Source organism: Molothrus aeneus, chromosome 21, assembly GCF_037042795.1.
Source record: "Molothrus aeneus isolate 106 chromosome 21, BPBGC_Maene_1.0, whole genome shotgun sequence".
Lineage (NCBI taxonomy): Eukaryota > Metazoa > Chordata > Aves > Passeriformes > Icteridae > Molothrus > Molothrus aeneus.
In genome coordinates, this window is record NC_089666.1 from 3,898,322 (window position 1) to 3,916,280 (window position 17,959).

Genomic DNA, 17,959 nt, shown 5'->3' on the forward strand with positions numbered 1-17,959 from the left:
AGCTCTAGTGAGATTTTACCCAAAGAGAAAAATATTGTTTATTTTCTAAATGATCCTGGCAGTATTTTAGTGAGAGGAAACACTGAGCCTTTCCATTTTTAAAATTTTGGCCAAATTCTAGTGAACTTCATCTCACTATCATCATTAGCTGTGACTCAGAGCTGAAGAAACTGCGGCAAAAAAAAAGTCCTTTCCAGAGGGATGATTTAAAAAAACTCAGAAAGACAGAGCAAAATACAACAGCTCTTCTTTCCCTACTCAGTTCAGATATGTCTTGGATACATTAACAGGAATTTTTTAGCAATAGGGGCATTCTCCAAGGAGAATATGGACATCTGTCCTTGCAGACAGGTCTGGAACTCATGTCCTTTTTCCACTCAAATATGAGCTTTTAAGTGGAGAGGGAGTGTAAGGAGAAATTACAAAATTTATTTCTGTGTTGCCAGATTCAAAACATACCAAAACAATGCAAAATTGACATTTTTATTGAAGTGATTTAAAGTCCAACTTCGAAAGAAGCTTCTGCACCATAAAGGAGATGTCAATGAAAAACTTTGATTATTAAAAAGCTGCTACTACCCTGCAGAGCTCCACTTGATGATTTTTTCATTTCCAGAAAGGTCGGGTTTGTAAAGAGAAACTAATAAGCTGAAAAAATGACCACCTTTATTGCTGAGCTTGTTTTCCTCTGGAACTCTAGTGCCATTTACTGGTCTGATGGCTTTCTTTTGCATGCAGCTCTTTGCCAGTTACACACCAAGCATTCAGAACCCAGAGAGACCAGCTCCTCAGTAATTACTGTAATGGGTTATTTGCAGTGTTTCTTGAAAGGTGATTGAGCCCCTAATGCAGACACCAGATTATTTTTTTCCTTCACTTAATGGTGTGGTAAATTATTCCTAGAGGGGGCTCATTGAATGCCTCCTTTGAAACAAGTTAAAGGCCACAAAGGAAGAAAAAAGCTGTAGGTCTCTTCTTAGCAATAACAGGAGAAAATATTTCTGGAGTGGTTCAGATTGAGATCTTCCCAGCGTTTCTGTGAGGATGTGGCTGTCAACAACATCTGGCACAAGCACATGGATGGGGCAGATGGCTCAGGGTGGATTTTCCAGCTGCAAAGATGCAGGATATTTTCCTGGGTAGAGGAAAATGGGCTCTGTTTGCTCAGAGCTTCTGCCTTGTGATCCTGATGTAGCAGCTTTGCAGATCAGCTTCTCTTTTGGGGGGAGTGAGAGGTGTTAAAACAGTGCAAGAACAGCTCAAGAGAGGGGAACAGGTTGGATGTTAGGAAAGATTTCTTCACTGTAGGGATGGAAAGCATTGGAACAGGCTCCCCAGGGAAGTGGTGGAGTCAGCATCCACAAAAGTGTTCAAAAACCAAGCAGAGATGGCATTTGGTGATGTGGGTCAATGGGCACAGGGGTATCTGGTTGAAGGATGGACTTGATGATTTTTTTGGGGGTCCTTTTCCAGCCTTGAGGATTCCATGCTTCCATGAATCTGTGACTCTGTGATTTCATGAGCTTGGCTTTTACAAAGGGAGGTTTCCTCTACTGCTAAGTGAAAAAATTAATTGATCTGTCCAAATGCAATTAGCAAATGCTACAGCAGGAAAGGCTGCCTAATCAGAATCATTAATCTGGCAAAAATGAACTGTTGCATGTCTTGCATGTCCTTTTTTTGGACACAGCAAAAAAAAACCTCAATAAGATAAATAACACCGGGCTTTATTTATAATTTAGCTGTATAAATATCTTATTTTTACACATAATTACACACATTACTGTCTACATGCCATAACCCAAGCTGCCTTGAATTTCCAGGGCTACAGGGCTGGCTATTTTTTGGTTCCAAAGGCAGGATTTTGAGCTTTCTCAAGAACATTCTTCATTTCTGCCCAAACCTGTGCAGATAGAAGGTTTTGCAGGTGGGGTTGAGGGGGTATTTGAGAGCTGGCTGTGATTCAGAGAAAGCAGAACACGCTGCTGATCCTCGTGCAGTCTGTCTCTCCATGCTTTCAACACTCCAAACCTGAGGGTTGCTCAGGCATCAGGGGAGGAACTTTCCCTTCTCACCTCCTTCAAGGGAATGAGAGCATCCATCATTATTCTTGGGGCTGAATACACATTTATAGCCACAAATGGTTATAATTTGACAATAAAAAAAAGAGTTCAAGAAATTTATTCAATCACCTGAGCAAATCAGTTTTACCTACTCTTCAAAAAGGGGTTTCAACTGAGAAAAATATAAATCCAGGAGATATAAATAATATAAAAAATATATAAAATTATAATATATATAAATATATATTATATATATATTATATATAATATATATAAAATTATACATAATATAAAATTATGTATAGATCGAAATAATAGAAATATAAATAAATAAATTCATTAAAGTAAATAATTTAAAAAATATTTAATTAAATAAATGAAATAATTATTTAATTAATTATTTAATTAAAAAATATTAATCCATAAAATATAAATAAACAGTTCAATTGGGGTTGTCCAGTCTAGAGAAAAGAAGGCTCTGGGGAGACCTTAGAGACCCTTGCACTACCTAAAGGGGCTCCAGGAGAGCTGGAGAGGGACTGGGGACAAGGGATGGAGGGACAGGACACAGGGAATGGCTCCCACTGCCAGAGGGCAGGGATGGATGGGATATTGGGAATTGGGAATTGCTCCCTGGGAAGGTGCTGAGGCCCTGGCACAGGTGCCCAGAGCAGCTGGGGCTGCCCCCGGATCCCTGGCAGTGCCCAAGGCCAGGCTGGAGCAGCCTGTGGGAGGTGTCCCTGCCATGGCAGCAGGGGTGGAATGGGAGGATCTGCAGGACCTCTTCCAACCCAAACCATTCCATGATTCCATTGATTCCATACTGTGGGAGATGCTGGAAGGCATTTGGACACTCTGGAGCCCCTCCTGCTACCAAGCCCTCAGTCTGGCTCTGGAGTGACCCTGCAGAAAACACGGGGAGAGCTCAGACAGGGAGGCCTGAAGTGCTCTGAGGATTTTCCTTTCCCTCACTGCAAAAACAACCCCCATGGCTGTTACTCCAGGAGTTCTTTGATAACATTAAACCCTAATGAATTGCACACTTTGCCCACACTCATCCCAGTCTGTGCAGACACTCTGAGGGCCTGCTGAGCCAGTGAGGTTTCCCTGGCAGAGCTGTGGGGAAATGATGGAATTGGAATGGGAAACCTGGGATGCTGACAGGACTTTGACAGCTGTGAACGCTGCTCCCTTGGGATGGGTTTGCAAAGGATCCATCCAGCAATGCAGCTCTCTGACTTCTCTCTCCACAGGAGCAGATCCCCAGTGGGGAGAGCTGACTTTGGGTTGTTTGTTGGCCCTCTGGGAATTCATTAAGGAAAACAGACCTTTCCACTGATATTCTGAGTGCCCTGGTGCAGCACCCAGCTTGGGCTGCAGACACTGCTGGAAACTCCCTGCCAGAAATAATTGTCCCTTGCAAAAGCCACTGTACCATTTCATGGAATAAATGCTACATTTTCTCTGGTTTACAATATCCAGATGGATTGATCCAGATGGATGTAAGGACTCGATGCCACTTGGCAAGGACTCATTCCTTTTGACTCTTGGAGAGCTGTTGTACCCAGCACCCAGATCAGACCTGAGGTTTTGGGGGATCCAGGCTGCTCTTGTTGATGGTTTTCAGCAGACTGACACAGCAGATTTTCCCCATTTCTGTCCCCAGAAGCTGCCTGGGCACTCTGCACACAGAGAGCTCCTGCAGAGCCCCATCCTGCAGCCCCTGGGTGTGTGGGATGGTGATGTGCTCCTGCTTTACCTCAAGTCCAGCCTCTCCTGGAGCCATCCCTGCAGCTCTCAGGAACAGCAGCCCTTTCCTATCCTTTTCACTGCATTTTGAACCAACACACCAAAGTCAGACTCAAACATCTTCTCTATTCCATGTGGCAGAGCCCAGGAATCCTTACTCACCCTCCCTTGATAAAATTATGATCGTGTCTGTCCTCTTTCATTTACTCACTCCTGCTGCCGAGAATTAATTTTAGACTCTGCTGGCTTTTGTCAGTAGATCTCAGGATATATAATCTATGCTTTATTTTATTTTGTGCTCATCTGGGCAGTAGCTGGAGTGTATAAAATGGGGTCTCCTGGAACAACTTTATTGCTTCAGTCTCTTCCTTGAATGAGTTTTTGGCGCAAGTATAATTTTTCCCTCGTCTCCGACAGAAAGCAATTTCCTTTTTCCCCTGCACGTCCTTCAGGCTCTGGTGATTCTGCCCTGCAGAAAACCAACTTTGTCAACCCATTCTTGCTTCTGGGGGTGGCAAATTGTCCTCACCTGAGCACCTCGGCGCAGCACATCCTCTCTGATAGCAGCAGGCAGAACCCCTGCCCCACTAAGAGATTATTTGATCTTTTTTTGGGGTGACACCAAAGAGCTAACAAAGGATTGTTATGGTTCCTTCACCTCTTGAAATTGATCCTTGCAGTGGGGAAATGATGAAATTGGAATGGGAAAGCTGGGATGCTGACAGGACTTTGACAGCTGTAACTTTTATTCAGCCTGTTGTCTCGTTTGCAGCATTACTGATGCGTTGCCAACCTCAAGCCAAGGGGAAAGACACAGAAAGGGAAAGGTGCTGTCTTCATTTTATTCTCTTTTTTTTTTTCATTTTAAGGGACCAAGAAGTATCTTTTCATCTCCACTGGACATGCCTGTGTTTATATCTGAGGTTCATACTTTTTTCCTTTAAGAATTTGATGCTTTCACAAAGAACTGTCTGGGTTAGTGGAAGCGTTGTTCAGCAGAAATGTCTGAGCCATAACATTGTGAGAGATGAAGGGTTTGCCTCATTATCTCTGTCCTTTAGATTTTTAGTGGGCAAAAGGCAGGAAGTTTCTCTTGATTTAAATGAGAAATATCCAATTTCTTCTGCTTTGGAAGCTGTGTTGCAGACTGACACAGGGTTTCCAGAAAAATAATGTCAGGAATGGTTTGGTCTTTTCAGCTTTGTTTTCACTGTGTGTGTAGGCTGGAGGTTTGGAAATGCCTTTTTTACTTTCATGAGGAAGACTCAGAGGATTTTATTTTCCAATACAGTTTCCATTGTGTTCATGGGAAAAGATTTGTTTTGCTAAGCAGAGTATAAACACAACACTGTGGCAGATCCCTCTAAAAATTGGTTCAAGTCAATACTGATCTGCTTTCCCCACATTCTTGCTGGAAAATATTTTTTCTGATTCCTCTGGCATCTCTCTAAACCTAAAGAATTACAAATGAGAGAAGCATTTGCCCCCCTGAGCTTCATGTGCCACATACTGCTCCAGCAGCACTAAACTTCCCAAACAGAAAGAGAAGAAATATCAGAGAATGGAGAGCTCTAGCTTCAGATGAAGAGGTTGGAATAATATAGGATAACATAATTTAGTTTGTTTTGAATTATTTTAAAGTCAGAAAGCCTAGGAGAAGTTCTCCATGTACCAGTTTTTGGTCACAGTCTATGTAAATCTGGAAGGGAGCCAGCAGCTCGAGGAGAACTCTGGTGTACATTTGTATTACTGAAAGCAGATGTGGGCTTAGGGCTCCAGCCAAAATTTCAGAGTAGGAAAAAAATGATCTGTCCTCAATTCCTCACTGGTCAGAAAGGATGGGATGAGTCAATACTGGTGCATTAGTGCTGGGGAGATGGCTTTCAGGCCTGACATGTCTGATAGAGATGCTAGCTCAGTCTAGAAGTGATAAGAAGACCAAACTGCTGCTGCCTGTGTGCAGCCATGTGCCTGCTGCTCTCCTGCATGGAAAACCAGCAGCTCCCTGGGCTCACAAGTTTTGCTTGGTGTGAGGACAAATGATTCCAAAATGATTTGTTGGTGGTGATGCTAGGAAAATTAATCCACAAACACCAGAGGTTTATGTCCAAAAAGGAGACAGAGGAGTCCCTTTCTGGCTTTATCCCAATAAAGGCAGAGGCCATGGGGCATTCCCCTGGGGTCTCTCCAATTTTTGGAGCACCCAGCCTCCTTTTTATCCCAATTTCCCAGCCACATTTCCCTTCTCTCTTTCCCCTTTGGCTGAGGTACTTGAGAGGTTCAGACTTCCCAGAATGCCTGATCCCAAAGATTTCCCAAAGATTTCTCTCTAATGTATAACCCTCCCTTTCAATTTTTAACTCTTACAGAATTTAGGGGTTTTTCTTCCCTATTGTTTCTTTCATCTTTCAATGTCTAATTTCATTTATCAAATAAAGCAAATCTCTTTTTCCATTCAATCAGTGGAATCCTTCCCATTGTTTCTTTTATGTCCCAGTGCTGGTTTCATCTCCCAGCAGACCCACAGCTGGTGTGTAAAGACAAATCCCTCATTCCTCTCAATGAGCTGGGGAAGTTCAGCTGCCCATGGTTTCCACCCCTCTTTGTGCCACGCTGCTCCCCAGGGCTGTGTCTGTTGGTGATGGACAGAGACAGGGAGACTGACTGGGTGATCAAAGTCTGATTTTATTGTGGGATACAAACACTTATGTACTATTTCAGGGAGACTAGTAACATGTACTACAATCATTAGTTAAAATGACATACACAGATTTATGAAAGTAAGAACATCTCTTGCTTGCAGAGTTTAATGGGATTTCCTTTTTCCAGTAAACCTGTTTGATTGAATCTTCTTGCAGTCCAGGTCTAATTTTCAAAGTTCCCTTTGCTTTTGCCAAGGCATCCTCTTATCAAATCTCTTATGTTAACCAGGTCCAAAGTCCATCATCTGCCTGGTGTCCCCCAACATTCCCACACGTGTCCTCCTCAGACATTGCCCTGGGAGCCTCCACGGGCCAGACCCACGGGCAGGAGGAGTTTGGGTCACAGGATGGGGCTGGGCTGTGTCACCCTGATTTTTTAACATTTTCTAAGCCTTCTGATGTTTATATTCTTGTGACAAACTTTCTCACACACTTTCTGTAAATTACTTATTGTTTTGCATTGTCTTATAGAAGAGGAGAAATTTGATGGACTGTTGGTTTGTCCAGTGTCACTGGAGAGGTGGCACTGTCACCCTGCAATCCACTGTCACTTTTGGAAAACTATAAATGTTGGAGTCAGAATTAAACTTCCCTCTTTTTTGCCTTAGAAAATCCAATGGCCATGTCTTTCTGTTTCATGTCCTAAAGTGACAGGGCTGCCTTGTCACAAACACGTGGGGTGCACATGAGCCCCACCCAGCAGTACAATTGTTACCCAGCCAGGATTGGCCCTGCACAGCATTCCCAGAGCAGCTGTGGCTGCCCCTGGATCCCTGGCAGTGCCCAAGGCCAGGCTGGACAGGGCTTGGAGCAGCCTGGGGTATTGGAAGGTGTCGCTGCCCATGGCAGGGGTGGGATGAGATGATCTTTAAGATTCCCTCCAGTCCAAACCATTCCATGGTTCATTGTATGATGTGGTTTAAAATGGACCCTCCACCACAGTGAGCCTCAAACCCCTCTTCTGTCAGCAGGAGGTGCAGGAACACCCTGAGTGCTGGGAATCCTCCCAGTCCCCTCTCCAAGGCACTTCCAGATTTTGTTTTATTATTTTAATGAAAAATAAACCTTCTCAGCAAGGAGGATTCTGCTCTTTCCCTCCTGCATTTTGGAGACATAACTGTGATTTGTTATGGCCCTTTTGTCTGGGGAAGATTTGCTCCTCAATGAGTGGTTTCTGGCTAATCTTTACTACTTCCAATTTTGTGGGAAGATCTTCTTTAGACAGAACTAGGTCGAGTACATTTCAATTGCCTCGTGTTCTTAAGATCAGTTTGTCAGAGAGCCCTAAATAACAGATTGCTTTATTCATAAACTGCCTGAGCAAGCCAGGGTGTGCAGCACGTTCAGGGTGTGACAGTGATGTGTTACTCTGAGCTTATCAAAGGGCTCCACTGCCTGAGCCACCAGCACAAAGAAAATACACTGCAGAATTATTTGGATCTCATTTATTTAATGAGCCAGCAGTAAAAATGAAACCCCCAAACTCACCATGGTTGAGAAGCAAAATCGCAGCGCGGATTTTTCAAATCTGTAGAAGTCCAGAGCTTTTCATTGGGTGGAAATAAATGTGGCCATTGGTTCATATATAAATTGCAGCTTCATAAAGTGTGTGAAATCACTGGGGGATTTCTGTGAGCTGTGGAGGAGGTGATTTCTGACTGGGAGCAGAATCTCACATATAATACCTGGGGCTTGAGCCCACGAAGGAGAATTTAAGAGATTAACAGTGATTCAAATACCAATAATCACCAAGAAAGAAAATGAGCAATGCTTTAGTTGTTGGTCTGACTCACTCCTACTCTAGCTAATAAAAAGCCAATTTTTCCAGCTTCTCTCCTCTGTGTTGTCTGGAGTTCTGGTTCCCTGCACATCAGAGGGAACAGGTCTCTGGGCTGCGAGTCAAGAGACATTTACTTTCTTATTTTCACTTTAGCCATGACTTGTTCCTTGAGATTAGAAACATAATCATAGAATCCTGGAATGGTTTGGGTTGGAAGAGTCCTTCAATACCACCTCATTTCCAACCGCCCTGCCACCAGCAGGACCAGGTTGTTCAGGGTCTTGTATGTCTGTATGATGCCTTTGCTGGTCCTCTCAGGAGAGTCCAGGGGAGGAAATGGGGATCAATTATTTCCAGCTACACTTTTCCAGAGCAAACCACACTCATCTCAAACTGAAAAAAATACATTGTTTTCCTTCAGCATGGTTTCATTCCTGTTTCTTGCTTTCCCTCTGTGTCTCCACAGCTGTTGAATCACTGCATTCCCTGAATGACCAGATCTCCCACTTCATTGTCAGCAAGTCAAAAACCCTGGATGAGGATGAAGATGCCTTTTTGCCCAGTGAGAAGGAATCTCTGAAAAGTGCCATGAGGCTGATGAGGCACCTCCTGATGGATGCACAGGTAGGAAATCAATGCATAAATGTGTGTTAGGATGTGAGGAAGGCACATTGCACACATCTGGAGGAATATGTCATTTTTATGTACAGTTTTAGCAGTGGAGAACATTAATTGCTGATTCTTTAAAATGCTTTTGGTTTCTGAAATCTGCAGCTGTGGGAAGAACATCTCAGTGTGCAGCTTGTGCTGGGGCTGAGCCTCAGATTCAGGGTAGAAAATGGCTCTTAATTTCAGGAGAAAATACAGCAATGTACCCATTGATGGGAATCCAGCAATAACCCCATTGATGGGAATCCAGCATCAGCACTACCAAAAGAAAATCATCTGTCCACTGAGCATCTGTGCTCAATGCCAGATTTAGAAGTGCCAGACAACTGAGCTGTTGGTTTAGCCAAGCTCTAAAATGCCAGTTAAAAGTCATGAAATTATGTGCAGATGTTTCTTTGTGCCTTTGTTGCTTCAACAAAAAACTCTCTTTCTCTGTAGCTTTGCCGTGTTGCAGTCTTTCCTTCAACCTACAAAAAGCACCCTTTGAAATATTAATTATATTTATCTTGTTATATTCCCTTTTGGTCTTTATTTGCAAAGCCTAGATGGAAAATTACAGCTTCTGTCAGAGGGCTCTCTTGAAATGGGGTGGTCTCCTCTCCCTTCTACTCTAAAATCAGGGAAAGGAGGCCTGAGGCTGTCCTGAGATCTTCTGAGCTCTCCAGGACTGGGGATGGCCTGTTCTGCTTCCACCTGGAGTCTGGTGGTCTCCTCTCCTCTCCTCTCCTCTCCTCTCCTCTCCTCTCCTCTCCTCTCCTCTCCTCTCCTCTCCTCTCCTCTCCTCTCCTCTCCTCTCCTCTCCTCTCCTCTCCTCTCCTCTCCTCTCCTCTCCTCTCCTCTCCTCTCCTCTCCTCTCCTCTCCTCTCCTCTCCTCTCCTCTCCTCTCCTCTCCTCTCCTCTCCCTCTCCCTCTCCCTCTCCCTCTCCCTCTCCTTCTCCTCCTTCTCCTCCTTCTCCTTCTCCTCCTTCCCCTTCCCCTTCTCCTCTTCTCCTTCTCCTCCTTCTCCTTCTCCTTCCCCTTCCCCTTCCCCTTCCCCTTCCCCCTCCCCTTCCCCTTCTCCTTCTCCTTCCCCTTCTCACTTTCAAAGCCCCTGGTCCTGGTGACTTGGGCTGGCAGGGATCCTGTTGCATGTGGGGAGTGGCCTGGGGATCCCTGCTGTTAACAGCACATTTATTTTAATACTGTGTGTTTGCACCAGGAGTCAGTCCAGGTTTGGAGGCTGTGGAGAGCACAGGGAGCAAACCCTTCCTGTTGTGCTCAGGATTTCATTTCTGTGAGGATGGTGCTGATCTCACTTTGGCACATCTGTAACCAAGTCCCCTCTATCTCCCCCAAACCAGCAGAGTTAATGCTGTTGAAGTGTCATGGGGAACACAAGGGACTGTGCTTTTGGATCTGCTCCCACAGTGGGAATAGATCCCACAGACTCCCCTGCAGGTGGGAATAAAATCACAGAATCCACAGAAATCCATGGAACCCTCCCAGTGTGAGGCTCTGGACAGAGCTAAGCTGAATTCCAGTGCTTGGCCCTTTTACTCCCCTCTCCTGGCATGGACCTGATTTTGACTGGTGGATAATTTGAGGAGAGAACACCCAGCTTGACATTTTGGGCAGAAAGTTTGGGTTGAAAGGGACCTTAAATCTCATCCCATTTCACCCCCTACACTGGGCAGGGACACTTTCCACTAGACCAGGTTGCTCCAACCCCCATCCACCCCTGTCCAAGTCCCAGATATTTGGAATACCTCTGGGCAGTCAGGTATGAGGGCAGGCAGATAAAAATAAATATGGGGCAAAAATGTACCTATTGATAATCCCCTTGTGCAGGAATTCTATTTTTGGCACCCAAGAATTGCTTTCCTACTTATCAGCTGTCCTGAATGCATATTAATTGGTGCCTGTGATAGAGAGACTGATTAGGAAATGCTAAGAACAATAGGGAAATGTCAAGTGCTCCTGTATCCTCATGATGTGCCTGGATCCCTTCCCAGAAAGGACAGGATGTTTTCTTGCCTGGGATTTTCAAGTTGGAAGAATGACAAGGTGGGAAGTGGTAGTGGTGAGTAGAAGGATGGAAGTAAACAGGTGATAACATCCAGTAAAAAAAAAATCCAATAAAATAAATCCTCTGAGGAACGAAAGAAACATGAGTCTGGCAGGAATATCAGCAGGGATACCCCTGCCAGTGTGTGAATAGAAATATGTGCTAACCCTGACTGCAGAGTGCCCTGTGCTCTAATCATACAGCAGGAAAAAATATCACCAATGTAAATATCTCCCTTCCCTTCCCTTCCCTTCCCTTCCCTTCCCTTCCCTTCCCTTCCCTTCCCTTCCCTTCCCTTCCCTTCCCTTCCCTTCCCTTCCCTTCCCTTCCCTTCCCTTCCCTTCCCTTCCCTTCCCTTCCCTTCCCTTCCCTTCCCTTCCCTTCCCTTCCCTTCCCTTCCCTTCCCTTCCCTTCCCTTCCCTGTTAGTTATTTTATGGAAAGATTGATTGTGCAAGGCTCTGTACAAAGATAAACTAAAATCCAGTGCTTGGCACTTTGACTCTTTCCATGGACCTGATTTTGACTGCTGGATAATTTGAGGAGAAAACATCCAGTTTGATATTTTGGCTAGAAATCAGCTGGACTGCTAAGCCAGCAGGAGTGGCTGGTCAGAGGGGACAGTTAATGGGCATTTCTCACTTCTCTGCCACTATAAATCTGCTTTGGAAAGGCAGGAATGATGTGGGGGTGATGCCTTGTGCCTGCTGCCCTTCTGCCTTGGAGAGAAATTGGACACATTTTTGGAACTCTGCTTGGACACACACCAGGAGATGTTGCTGAAACAAAGGTTTAGGGTCCACCATGGGTCTGACTTTGATCTTGAGTCATTTTTTTGGCTTAAGAAGAATCAGTGAACCAACACACAGAGCTTTCCACTCTGGAGAACACTGGGAGGGCTTTTAGAGGATGCTGTGCTGGGGCCCATGTGCATCTGCCTGTGAAGGGGCAGGTCCCTGCCCTCCCATGAGGTGTCACTGGGAGCACAAAGGACAAGGATGCTCACCAGAGTGGAGAAGAGGAACCACAACACAGAGGCACCAGCCTGGGGTTTCACAGCTGGATTTTCTGACAGTTCAAATGTGCACTCTGTGCCCCTGAGCATCAGCCCAGTCCCTACATACATTAGGCCATATTTATTTCTCCCTTGGCTGCTTGGAAGAACCTATTTTGCCCATCTGTTTTCTCAATTTACTCCACTTTTCACTGATTTTAATGCATGAGTTTTGTGGTAGTCATGTACAAGCAACTGTGACAGTAGTGACTGTGGCTGTACAGGGGAAATGAGAGGTCACTTCTTGGTAAGCACAGCAGGAAGAAATAGCTGTTGAGTGGGGAGGGAAAAAAATTCTCCTCATCCCCCATGTGCAAATGGGTTTTCTCCATGGAAAATAGGGCATATTTTGCACTCCTCCTGACAGAGAAATGGCATGGGTGGCAGATGAGGTGGCACTGGGGGGAGGAAATGGCATGGGTGGCAGGTGAGGTGGCACTGGGGGGAGGATGGTGCTGGCAGCTGTGGTCTGGGCTGGCTGAGGGGCTGCTGATCCATCAGCCCTGTCAGCAGTGTTAAACTGCATGCAGGGAGAGGTAATAAGCTGTGTGGAGTCTCTCAGCAATAGGCTGTCAGCTCAAATTCAGCCCAGGGAAGACAGTGATTTAATGGAAGTCATTACAATCTGCAGGATCTCTTGACCCTGGTGCTCTCCATCCCTTCCACATCCTGGATAGGATTTCCCAGGTCACAGAGCTGGCTGACAGCTCTGGGCAAAAAGCAGCATCTCCCTCCCTGCTGGTGAGGGCTGGGGCTCTGTGCCCAGAGGCTCCTGGTGGTGTCCCAGGAGTGCAGCACATTCCTGACATCACCTTCCCTCCATGGGTCACCCTGTCTGTGCCCACCTGGCAGGGGGAGGGCTCCAAGGACGGGAATTGTGCTGCCTGAACAAAAAGGTGCTGTGTTTGTGGGGTTCCCAGACAAAGGAAGGAATGATGGATCTGACTCCATGTTCTCAGAAGGCTAATTTATTATTTTATGGTACTATATTATATTAAAGGATACTATACTAAACTATACTAAAGAATACAGAAAGGATACAGACAGAAGGCTAAAAAGATAATAATTAAAAACTTGTGACTCCTTCCAGAGCCTTGACACAGCTTGGCCCTCATTGGCCAAAGAGTGAAAACAACTCACAGCACAATCCAATGGAACAATCACCTGTGGGTGAACAATGTCCAAACACATTCCAAAGCAGCAAAACACAGGAGAAGAAAATCAGATAATTATTGTTTTCCTTTTTCTTGGACGGTTCTCAGCTTCCCAGGAGAAGAATCCTGGGCAAAGGGGTTTTCCAGAAAACATGATGGTGACAAAGGTGTGCTGAGATCATGCTGAGGTGTTGCAATACTGAACGACCCTCACATGCTGAGACGTCCAAGGCAAAAAAGGACTAGTTTGTTTCTGGACTTCAATATTTATAGAATTCCAAAAGTGACCATGGATTGGAGGATGAAATTGCCATCTCTCCAACCACACTGGTTAAACCAACAGTCTATTAATTATTTTTTCTTCTAGAAAGGAATGCAAAACAATCATTACTTACATGAAAAGTGCGTGAGAAGCTCTACTACGAAAATCTAAACATCAGAAGGTTTAGAGGAACTTTAGAAGAACAGGGTGACACTGGGGCATACAAGCAGGTGGAGAGGAAAGGTGCATTTATAGCCCTGACATGTCCCATCCCCTGCCTGGTGTTGGAGTGAACAAACAATTCCCCTGCTGCCAGCCAGCCCCGTGCACAGCGCTGTGGCAGGGACACGGCAGCCTGTGATAGACTGTCACTGCTGTCAATCATTTCTGACACTCCTATTATGCTCAGAAAGGATGTTTGCTCTGTGCCTGTTGTTTTATAATCCTCAGAGGTGGAATTTTATAGCCTAGCAGTGTTTTTTCCTCAGACATTTCCCTAAGCAGGATTTATTGCTTCTGAGACACACATGACATGAATCCATTACACCTTCAAACTTTAAATCACCCCCCAGCTTTGCCTAAATTGCTTTTTGATTTGTTTTACTTGAGTTTCTGTTTCTAATTGCAATTGTGAGAGACTGGACTGGCGTGGAGCAGAAGGTGTACAACATCCAGGGGCTGAGTCATGGGCACCAGCTCTAATCCAGCTGTTTCCAGAGGAATTTGCCTAATGAGCAGAAAAGGTGCACCCAGGCACCAGCCCTAGATGAAGGGTAATGGTCTCTCATCTGAAGGAGCACGTGACATTTTGCTGGATGCCTGCCCTCAAAAGCCAAGCTTTCAGGAAGCTCAGTCCATTTAGCTCCTTCCATGAAGTGCTTAATTGACTTCAAGTAGATTTGAAGTTCTCTGGGAGAAATACCATCTCTTCAGGGCCTGTCCCAGCAGTGCTGTGATTATCCTCAGGTGTTGTTCTGGAGGGAATGAAAAGACATCAAAACCATCTTTGGGTTTGCATTGGACTTTTTGAATGAGATCATAGCACAAATGATGACTTAAGAACAAGATCAGCTTTGTGGGACATCTGGCTTAGACTCACTTGGATTTCAGTCGCTGCCTAGGCATGGGAGTGTGAGGGCATTGCGATATTCAACTGCTTTTCTGCTGGGGAGTTCATTTATTTCTTAGGCAAAGACAGAAAATCAGCCTGGTGGTGCTTTTAACCTAAATTGTTAACAAAATAGTGTTCTCATTGCCCAAAAATCATAGAGGAAAGAACACTTTCATTTACATTTACAAGTATTTTTTCTTTAAAATCTGGTTTTGTAGCTTTTTTTTTTTTTTTTTGGTGTGGTTTTTTGGTTGGTTGGTTGGTTTTTTCCTTTACTCTGAATCAAACAGCTCCAGTCCTCACTGACTCACGGGACAAACCTTAGCAGGTGTCTGCCAGCACAGGTCTGCAGATGAAGTTAATGCCAGTTTGGACAGAGGATATTGCCTTGGTTTTTTTTGGAAAATATCTGAGTATTTGAGTTGTCACCACCTTAAGCCTTTTAAGCCTGACACTGATAGCCTGTAAATAAATAATTTAAGGTGAGAGATTTTGGAAAAAAGGAAAACCAGCTTGGCATGACTTACATTTAGCCATTCAACATCCCACCAGCTGTTGGGCTTTGTTTTTTTGCATTACCTTCCATTTCTAACCAGACAAGATAATAACTTCTCAGCCCTTTTACATTACAGTCTTTTCTCCAGTGGTCCCTGTTTCCTTCAGAGCAGGCTGGTGTGGAGACAGCCACAATCCACAATAATTGCTGCAGAACTGGTAGCAGAGCAGTGCTATTTCCCCAGCTGACCTTTAAAAATAGTTCTCATTTTCTACAGAGGGCTGTTGTATAAAACCAGCCATGTTGTTGCAATATTTTGTTTGTTGCTTAAATGCTTCTCACCATCTGTTTTTCAGACTTTTAGCAGAGCTTCAGGAGCAATGCCCCATGACCTTTATTTTCACACGAGTGGGTCCTATCAGTATCAACAGGAAGAACAGGGGAAGGAGGATTTCCTCTGGGTTTCAATAAACTGAAATTATTGGAGTTCTGAAAGCGTCCTTGCCACACCAATGTGTTTCGAGGGCTGCAGAAAGGGAAATGATGCAAATTCTCTTATGAAATAATATAAAAATGCAGCTGTAAATAGGTGTTCACATATCTTGGTGTTCAACCCACGAGCTGGTTTGGCTTGGAGAACAGCTTCAGTTCAAGTCAGGGTGTATCAGAAGAAAGCCCAAAAAACAAACTTTCTGCTCTGTATGCTGTATTTTTTTTTTACATTAATCTTGCCATCGCATTTCCATAAGAAGGAACCTTCTTGGCTGCCTCAAGGCAGTAGCACACCTTCTAATGATCCCTCGAGGTCTAGAAGGGAGCACAAAGCACTGACTTGTGCTGAAGGCGGAGAAGATAAAAGGCAGAACCTCCGAAGTTTCACCAAGGCCCTCATTGTGTCTAATGGCTCTATTAACATGTGTCACACAGCCTGGCTTCTGGTGCCTGTCCCTAAGCAGGTACCTGACAACCTGCTGCCTCTTCATGGCCTGAGACAGCCTGGGTGGGTGTCACAGTCCTGTTTTCTGTCATTCAGTATCGCAACACCCCAGCATGATCTCAGCACACCTTTGTCACGTTTTCTGGAAAACCTCTTTGCCCAGGATTCTTCTTCTGGGAAGCTGAGAAGCCTCAGAGGAAAAGGAAAACAATAATTATCTGATTTGCTTCTCCTGTGTTTTGCTGCTTTGGAATGTGTTTGGAGAGTGTTTACCCACAGGTGATTGTTTCATTGGTTTCATGTGAATTGTTTTGACTCATTGGCCAATCAGTGCCAAGCTGTGTCAGGGCTCTGGAGAGAGTCACAAGTTTTCATTATTATCTTTTTAGCCTTCTGTCTGTATCCTTTCTGTATTCTTTAGTATAGTTTAGTATAGTATCCTTTAATATAATATAGTATCATAAAATAATAAATTAACCTTCTGAGACCATGGAGTCAGATCCATCATTCCTTCCTGCCACAGGGGTCCCAGCAAATACAACAGGTGGGCTGTCTCTACTAATTCAATTTATTTGGAGAATGATGTGCTCTGTGATGAGGAATCAGAGGCACCTCTACCTCAGGGGAGCTGTGATGTGCTGCTCCCTCCACCACCCAGCTCTGCACATCCTAATGACCCACAGGTGGGTCACTGACCCACCTGCCTGGTGGTCATGCCTGATTCAAAACCCATGAACTTTCTGAGCCTAGACTCAGGATAAGGAAGTTTACAAAATGATTGTAAAAATGAGAGTTGAAGCCTTGGAGAAAGATCAGTTCTTTATTTTCTTGAGAGAGATTGAGGATGAATTTATGAAGCTTTTGTCCTCTGGGACAGTCTGTGCTTTTCCCATCCCTCAGGGGCTCAAACCTGAGCTGGAACCATGCTAGCGATGGATTCTGCTGCCTACCATCACTGCAAAGAAATATTTATATCACTAAATAACAGTGCTGAATCCCCAAATTACATTTGCTGTAAGGCCAGGGCTGGTGGTAATTCACTGGCTGCGAGGTGGTTCAGCACGGTGACATCGGGTTGGTTCTGATTTCATTGCCATTCTTTCTTATTTTGCTCTCCTTTGGAACTGGAAAAAAGCTTGTTATTCAGAATTAGGTTTGATATTGCTGTTGAAAGCTCAGAAATGCTTTCAATATTTGCAACCCTGCAAGAGTAGAAGACTAAAAAAAAATACAAAATAAATCACATGTACAAAGAGGAGAGCATAACACTGCCTTTAAAGGGTGCTGAAGCAAGACTCTCAGCAGTTTTGTTGTTTGTTTAGTTGCTTACAAGTTAGTGTTGACTTTTATGTTTTTATGAGGTGTGGAGGTCAGTAGGAGAGGAGGGCCATGCCAGTAGAGAGGTCAAGCTGGGGGTTGTACAGCAGCAACTCAGCACTCAGAGAGAGAGAAATAAAAATATACATCTATATGTGTGTGTATGTATGCACAGATAAGGGTATAGCACCTGAGCAACCTGATGGAAACCTTTCCTTGATTCAGAGGTGAACCAGAACTGATTAAAAGAGAAAATGCATAAAGCAGCCAAGATTTCTGCAGGCAGATCTCTGCAGATCCTGGATATTGTTAATTGAATTCATATCCAGGTGATTCCAAAATTCCAGTTTCTGTGATGCCTTCACAGAAGGCCCTCCCACCTCCTAGCAGGTGGCCCAGGACAGAGTGCTTTATTTGCAGAGTCCTGTTGAGCACTGAAGGAGAAGTGACAATTTTTTCTCACTTAGAACTCAATGTGTATTCATGAGCAGTGTGTGTGCAAAGCTTTAATTGAAGCTCACGAGAGAGAAACGATGAGTATCTTCATAAATGTAGAAGAAGCAATTAGGGGAGACCAGAAAGGATTTGCTATCACAGCAGTTTATCAGCAATGCAGATTTTTC

The 17,959-nt window shown here is 44.4% G+C and overlaps 1 protein-coding gene across 2 annotated transcripts in view; it reads left to right on the forward strand.

Annotated features, from left to right (window-relative positions):
* The window catches only part of KAZN (kazrin, periplakin interacting protein), a 226,997-nt gene that overhangs the window by 50,532 nt on the left and 158,506 nt on the right, over positions 1-17,959 (forward strand). For both annotated transcript variants that reach the window (XM_066563881.1, XM_066563882.1), the window contains exon 2: positions 8,761-8,918. In XM_066563881.1, the coding sequence (XP_066419978.1) occupies positions 8,761-8,918 (158 nt within the window). The remainder of the gene's footprint in view (positions 1-8,760; positions 8,919-17,959) is intronic.